We start from the raw sequence: 24,508 nt of genomic DNA on the forward strand, positions 1-24,508 counted from the left end.
AAAACACATTGGCATTTACAATGCCATTATCTCTAACTCAAACAAACCCGAGCCCTAATGCATTCCTAATGCTTGTTGGATGTTATAATTGATTTATACTGGGTTAGGTGGTCTTTGTAGAGTAGAGAGAACGTTTGGTACTGTGTTGGTCTCTGCGTACTTAAATAAGTAAGTAAAAAACAGACTTAAGTATGCACTGTGATTTTTCGGTGTATACTTAGTTAACATGCACAAAGTTGTTTTTAGGTCGAGCATGGGCAGCGCATGCGCTGCTCTGCGAGCCATGCTGTATTGGAGTATGTACTTGAAGCCCCGCCCATATTTGACATTGGCTTGTGTAATTGTCCTTCGTAAATGCTGGCTTCTGATGTTTTAACAGGCTTGTTAGTCCCTCCTTAGTACTGCCTTGTCCTCATTTTTAACCTCCCATGAGGACTGGCACTTTTACTTCGGTTGTTACACTGTATGCCTATGTACTCAGTAAGCACTATTTTCTTTATTGGTTTCTCCTACTGCATGCACAACATGCCTACCTGCAACATTCAGCGCCCCATGCGCGCTTTCACGGGGCGCTTTTACCAAAAAAAACATTTGTCAACTTAACAAACAAATCCTTTTTTGTTTGGTAGAAGAGCCTCATACAGCGCTTTCACTTTAATAGAGGGCGTGGACCTTTCTTTAGGCACAGCTCGTCTAAAGAAAGGGGTGTGGCCTCTATTAATTTAAAAGCTCAGCATGGGGCGCTTGTAAACAACAAGCATATGCAATAGGCCTCGAATTTTAGAAACTTTGACCTATTGGTATTGTAAATGACAGTGCCTTTTATTTTTGCAGGTTTTTTAAACACAAATAAAAGGCGTTGTCATTTACAATGCCAATAGCTCAAAATCTCGCAATTACAAGACTTATTGCATTGCAAATGCTTGTTAACAGAAGCCTGCAGTGTATGAGATTCCATGAGGGAGACTCGCTCACAGAATTCCCAAAACCATAGGTCAAGGAGTGCAAAAACTGGGGGTTTTCGCTGGGACAGAATCTGCTTCACTGCACCCGTCACTGAGTAAGACTTATGTTTAGAAATAATAATTCTGATAGATACATCTGCTAGTGGATTCCTCACCTTGTGAATATCCCCCTTGCGTCAGCAACGTTCGGAAAATTCTTGGTAGCACGCCGGCGTGGGCGACGTCATAGGAGCACGGCATCGCGCGTGACTCCGTCTGACGTCAGCGACCCCATATTAGGCCTACGTCGGCGTGATGACATCAGTTCCCTTTTTTCTGCGTCGTCGACGCTAACGGTTTCTGGGATCTTCTGTGATTCAGATAGTGACTTTGTTACTATTTTTGTGTTACTGTGTTTCTGTTCTTCGTAGAAGATGTCGTTGAAGAAGACAGGGTTAAAGCAGTGCGGCTCGTGTGCCCGGATGATGTCTATGACAGATCCTCACGACGATTGTTTGTGGTGTCTGGGTTCAGACCATGATGTGAAAGGCTGCCGATCCTGCTTTAAGATGAACCCTAAGGCTCTACGAGAACGAGAGGCAAAACTTCTGCTGGCAAAGGTGAAGAGTAAAGAAGCCAAGATATCTTCGAGATCAAGGTCTAGGCACTCGAGATTGAAGCAGAAGTCGCGATCGAGGGCAAGGTCGGAGTCGGCATTGAGGTCGGCTTCAGGACATGCTTCGGGTTCCTCGAAGAAAAAGCACAAGAGGAAGAAGCATAGTTCAAGGCATCATTCTAGGTCATCGGACTCGAAGAGAAAGTCTTCTTATCGAAAACATAAAAAGGATTTTGTGTCTCCTTCTCCTGTTTGTGAGCCTGAAGGTGGTGCTTTGCCTGCACGATCTAGAGAGAAATCTCTGGATCCTGAGCTGAAACCGAATCCGGATTCGTGTCAGTCTTCGGAGCATGAAGAAGAAGTGGAGATCCCTCGGGCACCGACTCCGGTGGATAACCCAGAGGGTCAAGAGGAGCCGAATCCGGAGCAGCCTCCTTCGGAGCAGCCATTGGGTTTGTACCCTCCCTTTCCTGGTCCTGGTCAGGACCCTTCGCATTTTCTTAACGCCATGTTTGGCGTATATGCGAGGGCAATGTACCCCTCTGGAGCACCTGCGGGTCCCATGGGTCCATTGTTGTTTAACTTGGGTGTCCCTCAAGCATATGCTCCGGCGTCTTTTCTGCCGTTTATGCCGACGCCATATCCACCTTGGCTCGGTACGGCGCCTCCGGGGTCATCGACTTCGCACATGGCTTCGCCGGCTCCGGAGCAACCTCGGGATTTGGATCGGGGTTCGACGCCAGTTCCGGCTTCCCATCCTCCAACTGTTCCGGTTCCTCGTTCGACGCCGGCTCCGACTCCATCGGAGTCATTACCGGATTCGACGACTGCAGTTTCGGATGCACCCTCTAGGGATGTGGTGCCATACCATGTGGTTATTAAAAAGGCTGCTGAGTTGCTAAATTTGACTTTACCTACAGTGGAGTTCAAATCTAATATCCTCATGGAGGTATTACATTTGCCATCTTCAGTTGCTGACTCTGCCATTCACGGAGGATCTGACAGAACCAATTTTGGAAGTCTGGAAGAAACCATTATCTGCTCCTGCGGTATCCAGATCAGTGGCGAGGCGATATAGGGTAGCACCTGGTGACCCTGAGTTCTTGACTTCCCATACTTCGCCAGAGAGTCTGGTGGTGCAAGCCGCTTGTTCGAACAGGTCAGCAGGCTCTTTTCCCCAGGTACCTGGAGATAAAGACTCAAAAAAATTGGATCAAACTGCTAAAAATGTTTTCTCATCAGGTAGCATGGCTCTGAAGTCTACGAATGCTACTTGCCTGCTGGGCAGATACGTGCATGCCTTAATGGATTCGGTAAATCAATTGTCAACTAAGCTTCCGGAGGAAGATAGAAAGAACTTTAATGAGGTTGTCTCTGACACTCAGGCTGCAGCCCGCCAGGTTATTCAAAGTGGCATGGACACGGCGGACTCTGTGGCCAGGATAATGGGTTCTTCAGTGGCCACCAGAAGAGCCGCTTGGCTAAAACCTTCTGAGTTTTCAGCTGACGTTCAGGCTACTCTTATGGATTTGCCTTTTGACGGCTCTGGCCTCTTTGGAAAGAAAGCGGATGCGGCATTGGAGAGGTTCAAAGACAGCCGGGCAAAGGCTAGATCTTTGGGCCTGCAAACTAGAGGCTCTTCCACCAGGAAGTACAGAGGCTTTGGGAGGTCCACTTTTCATCCCTATAAACAAAGCCAGCAACAGCAACAACAGAACCCTTTGTATAAATCATACAGAGGTAGACAAAGGGGTAGTGCCCGTGGACGTCAGGCCTCCTCCTCCTCTACTTCCTCCTCTAATACCCACCCCCCACCTACATCAGCAAAGCAGCCCTAGATCCACCATTCCGGATCATGCGGGTCCGGTAGGGGGTCGGCTTACTCATATTCTACGGGATTGGGAATCGGTTACATCAGATCTTTGGATTCTCAATTTCGTAGAAAATGGGTATGCACTTCCTTTTCAGGAGTTCCCTCCCAAATACCCTCCTTGCCAAGGTTATTGTTCGGAGGACCACCTGCTTCTTCTGCAGGAAGAAGTCCTGGCACTGTTCAGAAAGGGTGCGATAGAGGTGGTTCCAGAGCAGGAGAGGGGTCAGGGGTGCTACTCCCGGTATTTCCTGATCCCCAAACAGGATGGCAGACTTCGGCCAATCCTGGATCTCAGGATCTTGAACTTGTATCTGAAACAAGAAAATTTCAAGATGCTCACTCTTGTGCAGGTTCTTCAAACGCTGTTGGAAGAAGACTGGATGGTGTCGATCGACTTGCAGGATGCTTATTTCCACATCCCCATCCTGAAGTCGCACAGGAAGTATCTCCGTTTTACGGTGGGGTCGCAACACTACCAGTTTGTGGTCCTTCCATTTGGACTTACTACTGCGCCTCCAGTTTTCACCAAGGTGGTGGCAGCACATCTCAGGAGGTCGGGGATACCTGTATTCCCGTATCTGGACGACTGGCTGATCAAAGCGGAGTCGCCAGAGAAGGTGCTTCGTCATCTGCAAGAGACAACTCAGTTGTTGCACAGGTTGGGTTTTTCGATAAATGTACCCAAGTCTCACCTGGTGCCCTCCCAGCGCAACCTGTTCATAGGTGCGGTATTGGACTCAACTGTATGTCGTGCATTCCCTCCTCCTCAAAGGATTCGTGACATACAGGAAATGATTCCTTTATTCTACAATGGAGCGGTTGTTCCAGTCCTGAAGGTCCTTCGTCTGCTCGGTCTGATGGATTCTTGCATTCTGTTGGTCAACCATGCACGCTGGCACATGAGGGCACTCAAGTGGTATCAGCACAGCAGAGATCTCAGGGAGTCAGTGAGGATCTCCAGAGAAACTTCAGCGGATTTGACTTGGTGGGGTGTGGAAGGCAATCTGTCTCCGGGAAAGCCTTTTCAACTGCCTCCATCAGTGACCACAATGATAACGGATGCATCCCCTCTAGGGTGGGGTGCTCATCTGGGGGATCTGGAGGTCAAAGGGCTTTGGTCTCCAGAGCAAAGGTTGCTTCACATCAACCTTTTAGAGTTGCGGGCGATACGTCTGGCGCTCAAGGCCTTTCTACCTTCCCTTCGCAGTCAGTCAGTTCAAGTCCTAACGGACAACACGACCGCGATGTGGTATGTCAACAAGCAGGGAGGAGTAGGGTCGCAGTGTCTCTGCAGAGAGGCTCTGCGTCTCTGGTCCTGGGTTCAGGACCATCAGATTTGTCTGATGTCAAATCATCTGGCCGGAGTTCTGAACGTACGTGCAGACATTCTCAGTCGGCAGTTCTCTGCCGACCACGAGTGGAGGCTCCATCCGGAGGTTGTTCACGACATCTTTCAGATGTGGGGGACTCCTCGGGTGGACCTGTTCGCCACTCGCGAGAATGCTCACTGCCTGTCATTCTGCAGTCTCCAGTATCCCATGCAAGGAGCTTTGGGGGACGCGTTTCAGTTGAGTTGGGGAAGTCAACTCATTTACGCGTTTCCTCCCATACCCTTGATTCCTCGGGTTCTGAGGAAGATTCGCCAGGACCAGGCCCAACTCATATTGGTCGCCCCGGATTGGCCAAGAAGGGGGTGTGTTATATCCTGCTCTTCCTCTCTCTATGTGCTCTTCCTCTCTCTTTGTCCCTCCTTAGTGTTAGTGTCTGCTTGTCTATGTCATGTCTCTGTGATGTCATCCAGGATTCTACCTGTTGCTGTTCAAGGGATTTATCAGTTACCTGGAGGCTGAGCAGGAAGCTATCTGCTCCCGGTGGGGTTTCTTACCATATTACATTCCTACCTGAATGCTGTACCTTCTATCTAATCTCAAGAATAAATATACTACATGTACATTACAACAAGGACCCTTCATCTAATTTTACTGAATTTAACACTGGCGACGAGGTAAAAAAGGACCCATTTAAAAGAAAAAGGACTTCATTGAATTTAAAAAGGACATCATTGCAACCAAAGACAAGAAGAGAAACGTTTAAAGTTACTTTCCTGCTTCTGTGTACCCCACCGGTGTCTAAATCCAACCGACAGCCTCAACCCAGAGCATTGGAATAACCTTTGCTGAAGTAATACTACTACTGAATCATCTGGCACTAGAGCAAACTTACAGTACTCCCTGTTTTCATCTAGTGAGTCAGCGTTTTACGTGAGTAACGTTACTGCTGCTGTCTGTCCTAGGTGTGCCTGTGCTACTTCTGCAACCTCCTGTTTAAATGAAAGTGTGCCTGTGCTATTTCTGGAATCTGCTGTTTAAAAGATTGTCAGCTCACTTTGTGACTTCAGTTTATTGCCTGCGCAACTTGTGCCAACCTGCTGTTTAAAGGTCTCCTGTTTACAAAAGCGCTACTTACTGGGACCGTTACAACCTGCACTTAAAATTAAAGTCTGCCTGCATCAATCTGTGTGAACTCCGTGTTTCGGTACCTTGGAGGTTGTGCACTAGCAGTTTGAGTGAAGAGACAGCTATTCTACTTTGTTATGTGGCTTGCCGTGTGGCCTACGCTGAGACCTGATGCCTATTTCTTGCCAACCACGTCCTGCGCATACTCTGCAGCAGTACTGCGTGTTCTTCTGGTGTGTACTTTTGTCAATTTCTCTGTCATGCAGCACTACGGCGTTACTTCTTTAACTTCCAATCTTCGATATTTGTGCTCTGTCATCTGGAATTCACATGCCAGCGCCTGGCTTTACAGCATTTGGGAGTCTGTCTACATTCCTGACTTCGAGAACTTGATTTGCACACCATTTCACTACGTTTGGATCTACAACCCGGGTGGGAGATCGCTCACCGGTGTTTGCTGTTTCATGAATTATTTATTTATTTATTTATTTTCCTTAAACAAAAGGGTGTTCTCCAACAAGGTACTGTTTGATTTTCTTTAAGTTTTCCCATGGAGATTTCTACAGAGCTGTTTGTGTCTCCCTTCATTCAAATGACAACGGTGACTACTTTTATTATTTTTTTGATTTGTTATGTTTAAGATGTTGTGAACAATTTTGCATTTTTCCTAATTTATGCAATGTGTAGTTTGCGCTGTACTTTACCCTTGGGTGCATTTCTTCTAAGTACTGTGGTGTGCTAAATATCGATTTATATGCTCAATGCTTAGAATTCTGTTTCTAGGTTATGTATGTATGCTGTTACATGTTCTTTTCTGTGTGGATTTGCAAGTGATGCATTTTGAAATAATTTATTCTATTATTGCCTACTTTACTGGAGCCACGTTTGTGCTCAACCTTTGTTGAGGTGCTCATTTGCTTTCAATTTGGTGATGATTTGTAGGTGTTATGCTTATTGGGGTCATTTATGTGCTCAACTATGTTGAGGTACTCCAGTTTGTTTTCATTCTTAGTGATGATGAGCTGGAGTGATGCTCAATTTTGATGTTTATTTCTGTTATGAACCACTTTATAGTGCTCTATTGTTAGAGGTGTTCATGTGCTTGCTATTAGAAGCCATAGGGGCTCAATTTTATTGTCATTTCAGATGAACCACTTATAGTGCTCTATGGTTAGAGGAGTTCATCTATTTACTGTCAGGAGCCGCAGGGCTCAGTTTTATTGGTGATTTTCTGTTACTTACTGTGAGGAGCTGCATGGGCTCAGTTTTATTCTATTGATAGAGAAGTTGTGCATTTTCTGTGAAGAGCCGTTTTGTCATGGACCACTTTTACTGTGCTCTATGTTTAGAGGAGTTCATGTGTTTACTTTGAGGAGTTGGGCTCATTTTTATTGTGCTTTATTTTAGAGGAATAGAAAATATTCGAATTTGAGGAGTTGATATTTCATTTTCTATCTACGGTACTGAGCCATACTGTACCTTTGCTCATTTGTATTGAGATGTTCAGTTTTCATTTCATTTAAGCTTACATTCTTTTGTTAGCTTACGCTGCTTGAACAACCTCTGTGCCCGCGCCCCTTTGATATCACCTCTTCTTTCCATCTTGTTGAAAAGGGTGTTTATTTCTGGTGCATATATGTTCTGTCTTCTGCCTTTCTGCTTCTGCCATCTGTTTCATCTTATCCATTTTTTCAATTAAAGGAGGGAGGTGTGTTATATCCTGCTCTTCCTCTCTCTATGTGCTCTTCCTCTCTCTTTGTCCCTCCTTAGTGTTAGTGTCTGCTTGTCTATGTCATGTCTCTGTGATGTCATCCAGGATTCTACCTGTTGCTGTTCAAGGGATTTATCAGTTACCTGGAGGCTGAGCAGGAAGCTATCTGCTCCCGGTGGGGTTTCTTACCATATTACATTCCTACCTGAATGCTGTACCTTCTATCTAATCTCAAGAATAAATATACTACATGTACATTACAACAAGGACCCTTCATCTAATTTTACTGAATTTAACAGGGTGGTACACGGATCTACTCCACCTCTCCTCTCACCCGCCGCTTCTTCTCCCTTTCAGGGCAGATCTCCTCTCTCAGATGGAGGGGCAGGTTCTACACCCCCACCTCCAGATATTACTCCTTCATGCCTGGAGATTGAACGGGGCAACCTGAATTCCTTTTCTTTCCCTCACAATGTGGTGGATGTCATTCTTTCGGCCAGGCGTGACTCCACCAAGTCCATCTATTCGTATAGGTGGTCTAAATTTGTTGTTTGGTGTAGGGAGAAGGCTATTGACCCTTTGAGGGCTCACTGGTCCGATATTTTACAGTTTGCTCTGTGTTTGGCGCAGCAAGGATTTGCTGTTGCCACAGTCAAAGGTTACCTTTCGGCGTTGTCGGCATTTCTCTGTTTGCCGGATCAGCCGTCTCTTTTTAAATCTCCAGTAGTTTTGAGGTTTCTGAAGGGCCTCACTAATAAGTTCCCTCCTTCTCCATTTATCGTGCCACAATGAGACTTAAATCTTGTCTTAACATTCTTGATGGGTTCTCCCTTCGAACCCTTACACAAGTGTCCCATGAGGCTTTTGTCTTTTAAGACGGTCTTCCTAGTTGCGATCACCTCAGCAAGGAGGGTAAGTGAGCTTCAAGCTCTTAGTTTTAAGCCCCCATTCCTGACCATTCATGCTGATCGAATGGATCTTAGGACCAGGGCTGCTTTTCTGCCTTAGGTGGTAACTCCCTTCCATCTAGGACAGTCCATTATCCTTCCTACCTTATATCCTCCCCCTCATCCTTCCAAGGAGGAAGAGAGACTGCACCATCTGGACCCTAAGAGGGCAGTGTCCTTTTATCTTGATAGAACAAGAGACTTTCGGTGGATGACCAGCTGTTAGTTGGTTTTGCTGGCTGCCGGAAGGGTAGAGCGGTGCACAAGCGCACACTTTCCAGGTGGATAATTCTGTGCATCAAGATCTGCTACTCCCTGGCGGGTAAGGACCCTCCTGATGGTATAAGAGCTCACTCTACCAGGTCAAAGTCTGCTACTTCTGCGTTGTCTAGAGGTGTACCTGTTGAGGACATTTGCAGAGCCGCGACTTGGGCCTCCCTCCACACTTTCGCGAAGCATTACTGCTTGGATACCGAAGTGAGGGGGGATGGCCACTTTGCGCGCTCTGTCCTCCAAGATTTCCTGGTATAGCAGAGTGGACATCCGCCTCCGGGAGTGGGGACTGCTGTGGGACTCTATTCACAAAGTGAGGAATCCACTGGCAGAAGAACAAGTTACTTACCTTCGGTAACGCTTTTTCTGGTAGATACAGTATCTGCCTGTGGATTCCTCACTGACCCACCCGCCTCCCCATTGTCCACTCTGCTTTACCTATGCTTATGTACATTTTTGTATATTTATGTATATGTTTGAAATGGGTTTTATTACCTTTGCTACACACTATGTGTGTATAATTTTGAAATGTATGTACTATGTACAATGTATTTGTATATATCTGCTGTCATTGGTCCGTCCGGGTGCCTCGAAGGCACGGAAAAAAGGGCGAAACTGATGTCATCACGCCGACGTAGGCCTAATATGGGGTCGGTGACGTCAGACGGAGTCGCGCGCGATGCCGTGCTCCTATGATGTCGTCCACGCCGGCGTGCTACAAAGAATTTTCCAAACGTTGCTGATCCAAGGAGGATATTCACAAGGTGAGGAATCCAAAGGCAGATACTGTATCTACCAGGAAAAGCGTTACCGAAGGTAAGTAACTTGTTCATCTGGCTTATTCCTGTTGTGACCAACTTCTGTATAATAACCCCCATGACCTGTATTCCCCCCAGTAGTTCATTTAGCAATTACTATTTGATCAACAGTTTAGAATTGGTCCCATCTTTTTGTGATTCAAGCACAACCTTATTTTTCACCCCCTGAAATAACCCACCTTAAAGTATGTCCGGAACAATACGGGATATAAATCTTCCTGACTTTCATCTGTGCTATAAATGGAGCAAATCTAATGAAATCAAATTGTTTTTTTATTGTCACCTCCAAAATGGTGTATTGCCAGCCAGCACCCGTCCAAGTCTCTACTGCATTTTAATGTCAGAAGTTCGAGGAGGGGATTTACCTGAATGACAACTGCTGTCATAGCTACGGAGACAAATGGTAAAGCGAAGCGGCATGATCTTAGACAGACATAATTTTTCAGGAAATGCCTTTTTATGAAGTAATACTAATCCAGATTTAAGTGGAGTAGCTTCCCAAACTTAACTTTGTATGTATGTATATGGTATTTATATAGCGTAGACCTAGTCGGAAGGCAGCGGGTGCTGCACCTGGTCATGAGACGAGCATAAAGTCAGCAAGTAAGAGGAGAGAAACCCTGAGTTTGGATAGTTAATGAATTGTAATCAGTTTTTTAAAGAAACAAGTCTTCAACTCTTTCCTAAATTTGACTAGCGTTGGAGAGGTCTCGATGGATATAGGGATGTATTTCCAGATCCTGGAGGTGTAGATGTAAAAAAAACTTGCTGTCTTGTTTTTTCGGTTTTGAAGAAGGTGGGGGGGCGACAAGAGGAGACCGTTCCATCAGAATGGGGATGAGGTGAAAATATTTCTTCAGGCCCTAAATGAGACGTCCTGCAGTGCGTAGGATGCTCATAAGGGAATGCCAGTGTTAAGTCTGAGGCAATGGAGAATGGAATTCCCACCATTTGGATGCAAGAGTTTAAGGGCTTGAACAGCAGTTCTGAAGTCACTTTCCTTCCAGAGCATTAATTTAATCCCCTTATGTTTGAGAACACCATTTGAAATAGAACAATTTCATTATAAAATTAAATAGTTCCATGATCTGACTCCAATTACACATCTACTCTTCCTATTTAGCTTATACCAAAGATACATGTTGAGCAAACCTAAGGAGCTCCATGCTTTCCTGAACTTCTGTTTTACATAATCAGCTTCATTTTCCCATATCAACCCCTCTCACTTAGACCCTTACCACAATAGCAACACTTTCAAACACAAAGTACCCCCCACCAACTGAATGCTTCATTCTTCCAGTAGGCGAAACTAATTTGGGTTTGATGCATCCCTCTCCCACGCTTTTCAGCTCATGAATAGTAAAAGATTCTTTCAGTAAGAATAACAAATCTACTGGCAAGATCTTTGTCCATGAATGAGCTAAAATGTGATCTGTAAGAGAACCATTTAAAGAGTGCTTGAAATGGAAAGTAGTTCCTTTCCTATATATAAGCATCATATACTTGTTCACCACTCAAGTAATTTCCCTATTAGTCTTCAGTCCATTGTAGCAAATGCTGACTGTTACTTCTTCTTTACTTGCTGTTGATTGAGGGTTGGAAGGTCGATGAGTATGTGCTTCTTGAGATGACTTGTTAAACTCCAACTATATGTTCAGCATTCTAGCTGCTTATTCCAACACTGCTTTCGTGAGAACACCCATTTGGTCTTCATTTCAGGCTATAATAAAATATGATTATTTGAACTTAAATGCTGTGACCAAAGCTTTGTTTATGATTATCCAAAAAACCTCTATCCACTTGGTTATCTATTGTTGGAGAATCTTTCAAAGTTACAAAAAAATGCGGAGTGCAATGCATCTAATATTAGAAAGTTAATTACCTTCTGTAGCATTCGTCCTGGTGGCTATTGTATTCTTTCTGCAGGTTCTTTGTCGCCTTCCAGCCACCTTAATAATCCTAAGATATTATGATGCCCCCTTGGCTGGAAAATAGTGGGAATAGAAGGGCTGAAGCATTGCAGCTTAGTTTCTGGCACACAAAAAACCTGGGACATAGGTTGCCCAAACTCCCCCACACATACTTCTCCTCCTCAAACCACCATTTACCTCCACTCCAAACTATCTCCGCCTCTAACATGTTTCCAGAATTTTACCAGGCAGCTGGGGATACTTTAAGGTAAACAAATCTGCATCGGGAGCAAGTACCTAGCAAAACTAACATGAATTCCGTTCCATAAATGATTAAAGACTGTTGTGCAGCATCACTTCATGGCAGTTAATGTTACCACATTGTATTCTGTACTGCTCTAAATTATAAGAATGTCTTTACCTCCAAGTTTCTTTAATTTTCAGGTTGGTGCTGGATTGGGAATAGGTTACAATGTGAACGTAGCCTGGACCGGTGGAGTGGACCCTCCGATTGGAGATGTGGAATATCTGACTGCATTCAGGTAGGTGTAAAGCAAATGTACAACTAGCATAGAGGAGATAGAATGGGGCTGGATTTCTGTCCCCAACTTCCTGAGACTTTGTCATAAAATGTTACATATTTAACAATGACTTTCATGTGTCTTTGACTACTGGGTTTAGAACATGCAGCAAACATCAGTTCACAAGAGGGCGTGACACTGCCCTGTGGCAAATTATTCAAGTATAGTCATGATAGAGCAATCAGACTTAATAAAGTTTGCTGATGTAACCTTCAAACCTAGTTTATGCTGACTTGAACATTCTAGATGTACTAGTAGTGTTTACCTTTGTATATATCAATGAGGTGTTTATCTGGTTGTCAGAAATGAAACGATGACTGATGAGAAAGTACATGTTAGAAGGTTGCATGGTTATCCTGGATTTCAGTGAGACTGACTCTGAGGCTTCTGGGCATCCTGTTAGTGACACATGCCAGATGGAATATGCAGTGGGACCTGAAGTTCAAGTGGGTGCAGCATCTGGGGAATCTCTACGACATGGTCCATGTCTCTGAGGGCTCTGCACTGGTGGCTAGCAAACCGTGATTGGGTCAGATGCTGACCCTGCTTCCTTCCCCAACCAGATCACACAGTAGTGACAGATGCGTCACTATTGGGATGGGGCTGCCATCTGGGAGAGGTGGAGATCAGAGGACTCCGGTCTCCGGCAGAATCCAGACTCAACATCAACTTGCTGGAGCTCCGAGCGATTCGCTTGGCATTGAAAGCTTTTCTTCCTTCCATCAAGTGAAATCTGGCTCAGGTGTTCAAGGACAACACTACCACTATATGGTACTGCAAAAAACAAGACGGTGGGGTCCTGGACCCTTTGTCAAGAGTCCCTGGGTTGCATGTTAGGACATGGCTGGGAAAGCTGGGCATATCCCTGATGGTTCAACAGCCGGCAGGTTCCCTGAATGCCTAGTGGATCACGAAGAGTGTCCCCATCCAGAGGTGGTGCAAGGTCTCTTTCAGAACTGGAGAGAGCCTTTGTTAAATCTGTTCTCCTCCGCAGCCTTTTTAGTGGCAATAAGTTCTGCCAGGAGGGTGAGCGAATTGCAGGCTGTGTCATCCAAGCCTCCTTATCTGGCCATCTTTCCTGATAAGTTAGTGCTTTGCACTAGGGCCTCTTTCTTACCGAAAGTGGTAACACATGCAATCAGTTGCCTTGCCCATTTTCTATGCTCCTCCGCATTCCTCTAAAGAGGAGGAGCGACTCCACTGCCTGGACCCAAAAAGAGTGTTGTTGTTCTAACTTGACCACACTAAAGAGATCCGGGTGGACAACCAACTCTTTGTGTGGTACATTGGGTCAAAAAAAGGTTGTGCTGTGCAGAAGAGGACTATCTTGTGATGGGTCGTCATCTGGATCACAATTTGCTACACTATGGCCAAAAAACAGCTCTCTGAAGGTTTAAGAGCTCATTCCACCAGAGCTAAGCCTGAAAGCACAGCGTTGCAATGTGGTGTTCCAGTACTTAACATTTGTCAGGCAGCAACCTGGTCATCACTGCACACATTCAAGCGCCAAGATACTCCTTGGAGTGGTAGCGCGCTATATAAGTTCCTTCTCACATCACATCACATTCACTAAGCACTACTGCCTGGACAGTCAGTTACGCAGAACAGTCTTTTTTGGGCGATCTGTCCTGCAAGACATCCTGGTCTAAACTTGTTTGCAGTCCCTCCTTCGGGGATGGTATTGCTGGAGAAGCTATTCTAAGGTAAGGAATCCGCAGCTAGATGTCTATTTCAGATCAAATTACTTACCTTTGGTAACGCCTTATCTGGTAGAGACCTAATTTAACCGCAGATTCCTTACCAATTCACCTATCCTCCCTGCGCTGCAGACAGGTTTTTAGTGTCGGGGCTGATCCCTTCCAGGTTAATAGTTGTTCTAAAACACTTCGTGGCTCTTAGCTCCTGGCGCGGAAAGTCATGGAAAATAAATGACGTTAGCGCGCTGAGGTGGCACCTATAAAGGAGAAACAGACGTCACTTTCGACATAGATGACAACTTCGTGCGGAGCCGATCGACGCCACCTACTGGCACTCAAGGGTATTGTCTAGCAAAAATCTTCCGGATCCAGCCTGACACCTGGGAAATTCTAAGGTAAGAAATCTGCTGCTAGATTATGTATCTACCAGATAAGGCATTACCAAAGGAAAGTAACTTGTCCGGTATTATGTGAAGTTATCATTTGTAGCGAGAAAGAAACACAGCGAAGGCAAGCTAAATCTCTTTCCATTTTATGTACAAATTTTGTTTATTGCGCTGCGCATCAAATTTGACATACCAACATGCTTGACAAAACCGGCGTGGCATCAACATTCAGCTCGGCCAGCGTTAATGCAGCTTTTAACAACAAGTATAAACAAGAAAAAGGGAGGGTGAATTGCATAGATAAGTGTGCGTAGCAGGCCCCGTAGACGGGACCAAGTGTCCACAGAAGGCATCCCAAGCACCATTGACGGCGGCTCGGGGCATTAGAGTGCCGCCTCGGGGTAATGTCACCATGGAACGGGTCTGCATCGAAGCAGTGCAATAGCGTCCAGAAAAGGAAAAAAGAACCGTAACCAAACTGAAGGATCCCAAACCCACAACCCCCCCGTCCTACCCACCCCCCTCTCCAGGTCCAGCTGTCCACCACCAAGCAGTGATCTCTGATGTCTCTGGTTGTCCGACATCCGGTTGGTTAGGCGCAAGTATCTAGGGCAGGTCACCTCTCTGAATTCAGAAGCTAAGAGCGACAAGAAGGGTTGCCATAATTCTGGATATTTGTCTCCCTCCCCTTTGGCGATCAGGGACAGTTTCTCCATACCTAGGACGTGCCAGAGACGGTGCAGCCAACCCTGAAAGGTGGGGACATGCGTAGTGCGCCAATGAGAGAGAATATTCTGCGCCGCAGATCCCAGAGCTATGGCTATCAATCTTCCTCTGTGGGAGCGCAGCGGGTAGGTGATAGGGTTGGGAGAGCCCAGCAGCACATAAGCAGGGAACCTTGGGATGGTGGTGTCTAAATGGAGGTCCACTTCGTCTAGCACCTGTTTCCAATACTCCTGTAGATAAGAACAGTCCCACAATAGGTGTACTAGAGTACCCTTTTCCCCACAACCCCGCCAGCAGAGTGTGTCTTGTGTGTGGTCCATTTTGTGCAGCTTTTCGGGGGTTTGATACCAGTAAGTGGTAATTTTAGTGAGAGTGTCAGTTAAGCCCATGTGGTGGGCAGAGTGACGGGCCCTGTAGCAAATGCCCTCCCACTCCTTATTGCCCAGTTCGCGCCCAAGGTCTCTCTTCCATCTTGCTCTCCCCGCGTTGTGAATGTGCGTGTACCTGCCCAACAGCATGCGGTAAAGGTCCGATATTAAGTTGCGGTCAGATTTCCTCAAAAGGAGCCAATACTCATATTCGCTGAGTCTGCGGTCAGCTAAGGTTCTAACTGTGGGGTGGAGCGCCCAGTGACGTACTTGGAGGTAACGTAGCCGCTCCCCCCTCCGGCAAGCCAAATTCCCGGCGGAAGGCATCAAAAGGGATGACCCCCTCCTTAGCGTATATATGGGATAATACCTTACAACCCGCGGGCCCCCATTTCGCGAATGCCACTCCATCCATGCCAGGACTAAAATCCGGGTTGGACACCAGAGGCGTCGGTGGGGACGGAAAGGACGTCAGATCATGGGGTATGCTCACCCGATCCCACTCCTCCAGAGGCGTGCTCGTGACGAAGGAGGCATAGAGATTAGGGGGTCGATGCTGCCGCCGCAGGAAAGGAACCTCCTGCAGAGTGCGACCGGCCACTGCTTGGTCTTCAAAGAGCCAGTGCTTCTCCGACTCCCATTTACTCCACTCCACGAGTGTCCTCAACTGCGCCGCCTGGTAGTATAATAATAGATCCGGAAGGCCCAGTCCTCCATGTTCAGGAGGCAGCGTTGCCAGGCGCAGCTTCATGCGTGGGCGCCGTCCATTCCATATGAATTGGGCTAGTTCAACTTGGGTCTGACGAAGCCAACCGTCTGGGGGTCTCATAGGGATAGCCCTGAATAAGTACAAGATCTGCGGAAGGATTGTCATTTTGACCGCTGCCACCTTGCCGAGCCATGACAACGGAAGATGCTTCCAGCGGCCGAGCTCCGAGCGAACGTGTGCCTAAGTTTCGGGTAGTTAAGGCGGACCGTACCTTGTAGGGTAGAGGCGAGCTGAATACCCAAATAAGGGACGGCCTCAGATGCCCACGGGAAGGGAAAAAGACTCTGTAAGTGCGCCCTTGTGGGTGCCGCCAAGGAAAGGTCAAGTGCTACAGATTTGTTGAGGTTAACCTTAAAACCAGCCACCTCAGCGAAGGCATCCAGCACTGCCACACAGGCCGGAAGTGATGCACGGGGGGAGGAAAGGGACAACAGAACATCATCTGCATATAAGCTGATAGTGTGTTCAAAGGCTCCCATCTTGATTCCGCTAATCCCCGGGTCAAGTCTTATCGTTTGCGCCAGGGGCTCCATATATAAGGCAAATAACAAGCGGGAGAGCGGACACCCCTGTCTCGTGCCCCGTTCTATGGGGAAACGGGAGATGAACACCCATTGACTAGAACTGTTGCCGAGGGCCTCGAGTAACAATTGAGCACCCAAGCGCGGAAACGATCACCCAGGCTGGCCCGCACCAGGACCCGCTCCAGGTACGGCCAGTGGACGCGGTCAAAGGCTTTTTCCGCATCGATGGATGAAAACATGTACTCCCCTTCCGTGCGTGTGGCTTTTTCTATGAGATGCATTGCCCGTTTGGTGTTGTCAGTGGTTTAGAGTTCCGAGATAAATCCCGTCTGGTCAGGGTCATCAGTCTTGGCATCAGTGGGCCGAGTCTCGCAGCAAGGATGCCGGTGTATAGTTTTAGGTCTATATTGAGCAGCGAGATGGGCCGGTACGCGTCACAGCTCGAATGGTCTTTCCCTGATTTAGGGATCACGGAGATGGTAGCATCCAACAAGTCCTCTGTGATCGCTCCGGGTTCCGAGAGGTGATTGAACAGGGTGGTAAGCAGCGGCACCACTTGCGCACAAAATTTCTTATAGAAGAGAGCCGTGAAGCCATCTGGTCCCGGGGCCTTCCCCAACTTGAGCCTGGCAATGGCCGAAATGACTTCCTCGGGTCTGATGTCACCCGCTAGGGTCGCTGCCTGATCTGAGGTGAGCGCCGGGAGCTGAGCAGCGTCCAGAAAGACGTCGCCCGCTTCCCCCTCCAACGTGGCTCCTGAGTACAGCGAGGTGTAGAAACCACTGAAGGCTATCGCGATCTCTCTATCTTCTGTAACTAGGCGTCCGTCAGGTGTCCTAATTTCCTTTACCGCTTGACTCTGGCGTTTCTCCCTGAGGGCTCACCCCAGGAGGCGCCCGCATCGATCCCCCCCGTGTAGTACATGTGGCGCACCCTTAGTGCCGCGAATTCTGCCCTGTCTTGGTCTAGCGCGCTTAACTGCTTTCGAGCCAATGTCAACTGCCTCCAGATCCTCGGGGCGCAGGTCCGTTGGTGCATGCTCTCCAATTCCCTGACTTTTTGTGTCAGTTCGTCCCTTTTTTCCGCCCGCGCCCTATTCTCCGCTGCGGATAAGGCTATAAATTCACCTCTCAGGACTGCTTTAATCGCCTCACAGTGTGTTGTCGGGGAGGTGTCTGTAGTATTGTTGTGTAGCAGATAATCTTGTATTGCGCCTATTATTTTCTCCTGGACTTCCTTGCGGTGCAACAGCGTGTCTCTGAGGCGCCAGCACCGTGAGGGCTGCTGCGCTGGAGGGAGAAGGAAAGTCGCCAGCAGTGGAGCATGGTCTGAGAGGGAAGCTACGCCTATCCCTACTGTTGATGTCAGCGCTTGCAGGGAGGAGGAGGCCAAGAAGTAGTCCAGCCTAGCATAAGTGCGATGCGCGCTTGAAAAATACGAGTAAGCCCTGATGCTAGGATGGAAGCTGCGCCAGAGATCTACCATACCCAGCTCTCGCAATCTGGCCAGCCCCTCTTCTGACAGAGACCCAGCCTGTGTAGAGCGCTGCGCTGACCTATCTAAAGTGGTGTCAAACACCAAGTTGAGGTCCCCCCCCCATTAGGACATGCCTATCTGCAGAAGTCGCCAATGTGCTAAGCGCATCATGAAAGAATTTTTCCTGTCCCTCATTAGGAGCATAGACGGAGCAAACTGTGAACTCGGAGCCCCCTAAGGAAAAGTGGTATGATAGGAGTCTCCCCTTTATCTCCGCACCCTGTCTCAGGACCTTCCCCCGGAACTTCCTCGCAACCAATATTGCAACCCCCGCCTTCTTATGAGGTGTGGATGAGAAGAACTGGTGCGGAAAGTTGTGAGCCCTCATTCTTATGCAGTCTTTCTGTAATAGGTGCGTCTCCTGGAGGAGACAGATGTCAGCCTGTGTGTGTTCAAGGCAGGACAGTACCGCCCTTCTTTTGATAGGGTTGTTAAGACCCCGCACGTTTAGCGAGAGGATGCGCACTTCAGTGGAAGCCATAAGTCATCACCCATACCACCCGCTCTAAGCTCTAAGCTCCCATGGCGGTCTTCAGTACACCTAGTCTTGCGCCAATCGGACCCCCCCATCTGGTTGAGCCGTATCCCGCCGTAAGCAGACACTTGTAACCCAGGATACTGTACGATCCAATTCCATAGCACTCCCTGGACCTGGAACCCCTCCCTCGCCAACCCGCCAAAAAGAACTACCCCTACCCCGCTCTCTTTCAAACCGCCATGCTCCCCCCCACTCCCCTCCACCCTCCCCAACATCCCCGAATTGAGAACCACAAAACATAGTACCACAAAAGTAGAACACTGTCCCTCATCTTTCACAGATGAGTGGAAAAAGCAGGGGAATGTGTTCGGCTCCTTCGAGTCCCCTCCCGCCGCTGACCGCCGAAGCAATTCATGGCTAGCCCGAGGGAACCCGGGCCCCAGGCTCCCGTCCATCAGCCGTCAGCCGTTGCTGCCAGCTCCAGTGCCGCTGTCTCAACTGCCGCCCTTTGACCTTCATGGATCTCCTCCTGGGGTGGGCGACGCGGCCTACTCCGCCGTCTCTGCTGCCGCCATCGGCCAGTGGAGCCAGTCTCCGAGTTGTTGCCAGGTTGCGAGCCTCCCTCCGATTCAGGTTCCTCAATGCCCAACAACCGGCAAGCATCAGTGAGGGATCGCAGCTGGTGCACTTTGTTGTCCCATTTAAACACTATTCGGAACGGGTGTCCCCAACTATATGTGACACCAAGGCGTCGCAGTTCAGCAGTGACCGCCCTGAATGATCTACGCTTCTCAAAGGTGATGGCGGCTAGGTCCTGAAAGTGTGTCGGTGAGTGGTCGCCATAGGTGACGGGGCCTAGCTGTCGCGCCTTGTTGAGAATCTCTTCTATGGTGCGAAAGTCCTGAATGCACACCAGGATATCTGCTGGCAAGGCACTCGCGGCCCTAGGCGGTCCCGTCCGATGCGCCCTATCCAGATTTATAACGGAGTCAGCCGGCCGGCCCAGGATGTGGTTGAAGAGGCCCTGCGTGAACTTGAAGAGGTCCGCCGTGTCCTGGGTGGGCTTCACCCCTCGGATTCGAATGTTATGCCTCCGGGAACGATTCTCCAAGTCCTCAACATGCGATTGTAAGTCAACCTGCTGGTCGTGAATGCGGATAATTTCTTGCTGGAGCGCTTCTATCTCGACATCCCGGCCATCGCTCTTCGTCTCGAGGTCCGCCACTCGCTCACCAATGGCGTCTGTGTCCCGCCGTAGCTCCCGAATCTCCCCCTTCAATTCCGTTTTAAGGAGTTGGAGATCCTCCCTTAGGCCGCCAAACAGAGACTCTAAGAAGGACCTCGTGACAGGTTTGTCTGTGCTTTGAGGGCTTTTGCCCGGTGAGCCGGCTGTCGACTTAGCGGGTGCCGCGTGGGGTCCAGCACTGTGAAGGTCGTTTTTCTTCCCCATGATGATGGGAGTGAGCAAGTCTTTAATGGTCCTGTCCTTGCGCACTCTGCCAGCTGCCATACCCCCCAGGCCCGCCAGTAGAACTAGGCAGGGCAGGGCGGACCGGGCCAATGGTACGTCGCAGTTCCAAGAGTTAGGTTCCGGACGGTAGGGATGAAGAGTCCAGCCCCAGTGAACTGTTGCAGGGCCCCTCAGTGCCACTTATTCTCGCTGCCAGGGTCACCAGCGCCGGCTCCCCCCACTCGGAGATGGCGCTCAGAGTCCCGTCCTAGGCAGTGCGGCCCGTGTGGGAGGGCCAGGCACAGGACCGGGCGAAGTCACAAAATGGCGGCCCCCGGGTCTCAGAATCACGGAGATCACGAGGCAACCGACCACTACTTGGGCAATGGACGGTGCAGTGCGCGCAGGGGGCCACCAAGGCAACCGCACCACCCTGGAATCTCCACGCCACCCCCGCCGACCCAGCACTGTCCGCTGTGCAAGCTGGGGGCCCCCCCGCACACCTTCAATGTCCGGGGCTTCAGCGGGTACAAGGCTTCGTCCCCCGCTCCCGTATGCGCAGAAAGGTAGAAGCGCGGCTGCAGGAGCGGCGCGGAGCCCCAATCAGGTGGGGGCAAAGGGTAGGCCCAGCGAGGGCGCCGCACGGGCCGCGAGCACCCGTTTCCAAAATGGGGGCTTGCAGGTACAGCAATCACAGCAGGGACCGGGGAGGGCTCCAAGCGTGGTGCACCATAGAGGGGGTGTCGGCGTTGTCACTAGCTCCCCCTGGCTGCCCCGGTGCTACAGTCTGGAGCGGCGTGTCACCTGGGGGTTCGTCCCGGTCACCCCACTCTCCTCACCTCAGACGTCTTGCTGGTCGCGTACGTCGCTGCACCTCTCCCCGCCGCCGCACTCCAACAGTTCTGTGCGCGGACCAGGGACCCCGGCTGTGTCCGTGTTGATAGCTGGCAGGTCCGCAGAAGCCCCCGCTTAGGAGCCGCGGGAGGCCTCGCGCTCAGCTGCGCGGGTCGGACCTACCACTGCCCGCCGGGGATGCCTCAGCACCGGCCACCTGGCTCCGCCCCTGGCGGCCTCGTCTTCGCGGCTCCGGCCTCTACAGGCCCCAGCGGGCCGCGTCACTCCCATTCGGATTCGGCCTGATCCAGGCATCGCCGGTCCGCGGTGCCGCCCCACAGGGATACTGCTGCACTGGTGTCGGGTCCGGGGATCCCGTGAAGCCGCCCAGGGCCAGAAGGGGTGCTTTAGAAGCGATAGAGTGGCGGCCAGCGGCGGGAGCTCGGCGAGGCACGTCTGCTCACACCGCCATCTTGGCCACGCCCCCCCTCTTTCCATTTTAAAGAGAGAAAGTACAAAGTAAACTTGAAATAGCCTACCAGGTGACAAAAAGGCGAACACACTCTTGCACTTTGTGTTAAAAGGAATGAGATTTTACTTTAGGGTGCTTACATGATCCTAGACAGATAGACAATGAGGAGAATTGGAGGGGAACCACTGGTTATCTCTCCCCTGCTCTCATAAAAAAAGATGAGAACATTTATCAAGAAGTAACAATGGCATGATAGTTTCCCTCATAAAATGTTTTACTATGAAGTTATTTGTCAACCCACAAAGTATTTCTGTTTTAAATGTCTGTGCTTTTGTAAATATGAATATGATTAAATCAATGTCTCCGTCCCCTCTCTCCTTCTTCCTTCTATATTCTCTTCCAGGACGGTGGTGATTCCAATAGCCAACGAGTTCTCACCAGATGTTGTGCTGGTCTCTGCTGGATTTGATGCTGTTGAAGGTCACCAGTCTCCTCTGGGTGGATATTCTGTTACCGCAAAATGCAAGTGCACATTCTAGATTCGTGGAAGCAGTCACACGTATAAGTCGGTGTTGCAAAGTTGTGAAGAGTATTCGAGTTTGCATAGTTTAATTTCATCATTTTATTTGCAGCATACACATCTTTACTCAATAATGTGCTTGTGAATTGTTCTACTTATCTAGGAGGCTAGGAGGATTGGGGAAGACTTTATTCCACACATTAGTTAGAATAGTTTTCTGCCATAGCAGTCATGAATATACACTTATGTACGTTCTTTTTGCACAATAAACTCATCTGGTGCATACTTTGGCATGCCGCTTTCTTTCATATTGGAAAGGACTGTGATTTATGTGCTTAAATGTATAGGTCCCAAGTCATTAGCATTATATTTTCAGCAAACAACCGCTTAAGACCTTTGACTTATTGATATGCATGTCATAGTTTGCAGTGTTAGCAAAACATCTCGAACTGGCTAAAACTGACACCTATAACGCATTTAGACCCCTAAGTCTCCTGTAAGGGATTATCCTCTTTAAGGGAGCTTCAAAACCAGCTAAGGGAAGGGCTCTTATTAATATTGTGGACTAATGGCTCTGCTGGTTGTATTTTTCCAAGGCCTTGTTTGACTTTTTCAGTTATTTGGTCAAGTTCCTTATTAAAAAGTTTGCTCAAGGCAGTTGTGTTTGCCTCTTTCAAGATGGGACAACCCTTCCAATCTGAGTGATAAGATGGCAAATTTAGAAAATGATTACCCTGTATGTATATTAAGTCCTTGTTATTGATCTATTTGCTGCCAATTCTGTCAAGGAATGATTCAACGAAGGAGTGCCCAAGAGATTGTCCTGTTCAATAAGGCCCACTTTATTAGTATGTGGCCTTTTGGGCACCTTATGTACAAACTCTACAGTGAGAGAACGAATCTTAGTATCCTGCACTATCAAGTTGTTCAGAAGGTGCTTTATTGGGGTCAAAATTAAGTGAATACTTAATAACCTCTTGAACTTTCTGCCTCCTTAGAACCCAAAGTGTTCAATGTCCAACTGTTCAGTTCCACTAGAGAAAATGGAAATAGACTTTGACTTTATGCTCCACATGTACGTGCATGACAAGCTGAGGTATGTTTGCCCCACACCTCCTAGTAGCCTGAAAAATGTGAGTTCTGTTTTTAGCAACTTGGTAGTACAGGAAAATTAGATCAGATGGAGATCTTCTGCCTTTTCTAAGTCCAAAATGATGCAAATATTTACCTCTTTGAATCAACAATTGATCATATTACTTTTTCAAAATATCTGAAGACAAATCGTCTGTCTAGTTCTGGATCTCTAAATGATTAATCTTTCTGTGTGAAAACAGCCTCGGATGAAGCATGACAAAGAATACTGTAAACATAATAAAAATGGCAAAAGTAAAAATAAAGTACAAGTTTGGAGAATCATAAGGCTTTTTCCTTAGAATAGTTGTTATTCTTTACTAGCGTTTTTGGAGAGTTCTGTTGCCTCTGATCTGCAATGCCAGCAGTTCTGATTGAAATGATGAGGAGCTAATTTGTAGCATATACTCCAATCATGTCACTGGCAGTTTAAAGCAGCAGACACATATAACTTCTGCATCTCATGAAACAGTATTCTGGTGCTCTCTTTAGTACCATCAGTACGTGCAAAGCAATATCCCGAAAGGAAATGGTAGGTTTCATCATTGAGTGAACGAGTCGGGAGGTAAGTTCAAGATTTCGGGGTGAGGTAACAAATACCCTTTTTACCGGTGAGTTGATAAGGCTTCACAAATCCTTCTTCCATGTGGAGTTTATATTCTCCCGTATTGGGGTGTCTTTCATAGATTCACATGCCTGAATCATTCCCCGTCGTCGGAGTGGGAGTCCCACGGTACATAAAAAAGCAATTATATGCACATAAAAACCAAAAAACCTTGATAATAACCAACCAGGAAGTAAAGTAGCCCTGAGCTAAAGGAGCAAAAACTTCCACACTCATGACTATCCTAGTCATTTTGTATAGACCAAACTGCAGCCAATCAGGCGACAGCACCCACCAGAATGTTCTCCTCAGAGGCTCAGGCTCTCAGATTTTCTACCGCACGTCGTGTGAAGGGAGTCTTCCTGAGCTTTGCTCAGTACTTCACAACTTTGGTTGGTTTTTACCTACTTTAAAGATGTCATCTTCTAAATCTCTCTTCAGGTCTTGTGAATCTTGTGAGAAGCTTAGGCTTTTTTTAGGAAGATCCCCACAAGAAATGTATTTATTGCCTGTATCCAGACCATGAGGTAAAGGATTGTAAGATCTGCAGGACCTTTCCTTAGAAGACCCTCAGAGACAGGGAAGGTCGTCTTCTCCTGTGGCTGCAGAAAATCAAGGACCAGGACAACCCCCTATCTGAGGTAGGAAGTGTAGCCTCGGGGTCAACTATGTCCTCTAGAAAGAGGAAGGCTGAGGAAGAGGTATCTTCTCCTGGGGCTAAGGTGTCGAGAAAAGCTCAATCCACCAAGAATTCTAGCTTGCCTTCCTCCTCCACCTCAAGAAGGCTTCTCCACCTTCAAGATCTGGACCTAGTACGCCCCCGAGAAAGTCTGGAACGTCTTAGTCATCAAAAAGACTGTCACAGAAAGTTTTTCCTCAGAAAA

The 24,508-nt window shown here is 48.1% G+C and overlaps 1 protein-coding gene across 18 annotated transcripts in view; it reads left to right on the forward strand.

The window, feature by feature from the left end:
• HDAC5 (histone deacetylase 5) overlaps nucleotides 1-24,508 on the forward strand; it is a 1,827,433-nt gene that overhangs the window by 1,637,571 nt on the left and 165,354 nt on the right. For 16 of the 18 annotated variants that reach the window (XM_086923931.1, XM_086923932.1, XM_086923941.1 and 13 more), the window contains 2 exons: nucleotides 11,993-12,090; nucleotides 21,773-21,891. In XM_086923931.1, coding sequence (XP_086780057.1) covers nucleotides 11,993-12,090; nucleotides 21,773-21,891 — 217 coding nt within the window. Of the gene's footprint in view, nucleotides 1-11,992; nucleotides 12,091-21,772; nucleotides 23,309-24,508 lie in introns of those variants that run through there. The other 2 variants (XM_086923942.1, XM_086923943.1) reach the window with 1 other exon arrangement.

This window comes from Lissotriton vulgaris, chromosome 5 (assembly GCF_964263255.1).
Source record: "Lissotriton vulgaris chromosome 5, aLisVul1.2, whole genome shotgun sequence".
NCBI classification, from domain to species: domain Eukaryota; kingdom Metazoa; phylum Chordata; class Amphibia; order Caudata; family Salamandridae; genus Lissotriton; species Lissotriton vulgaris.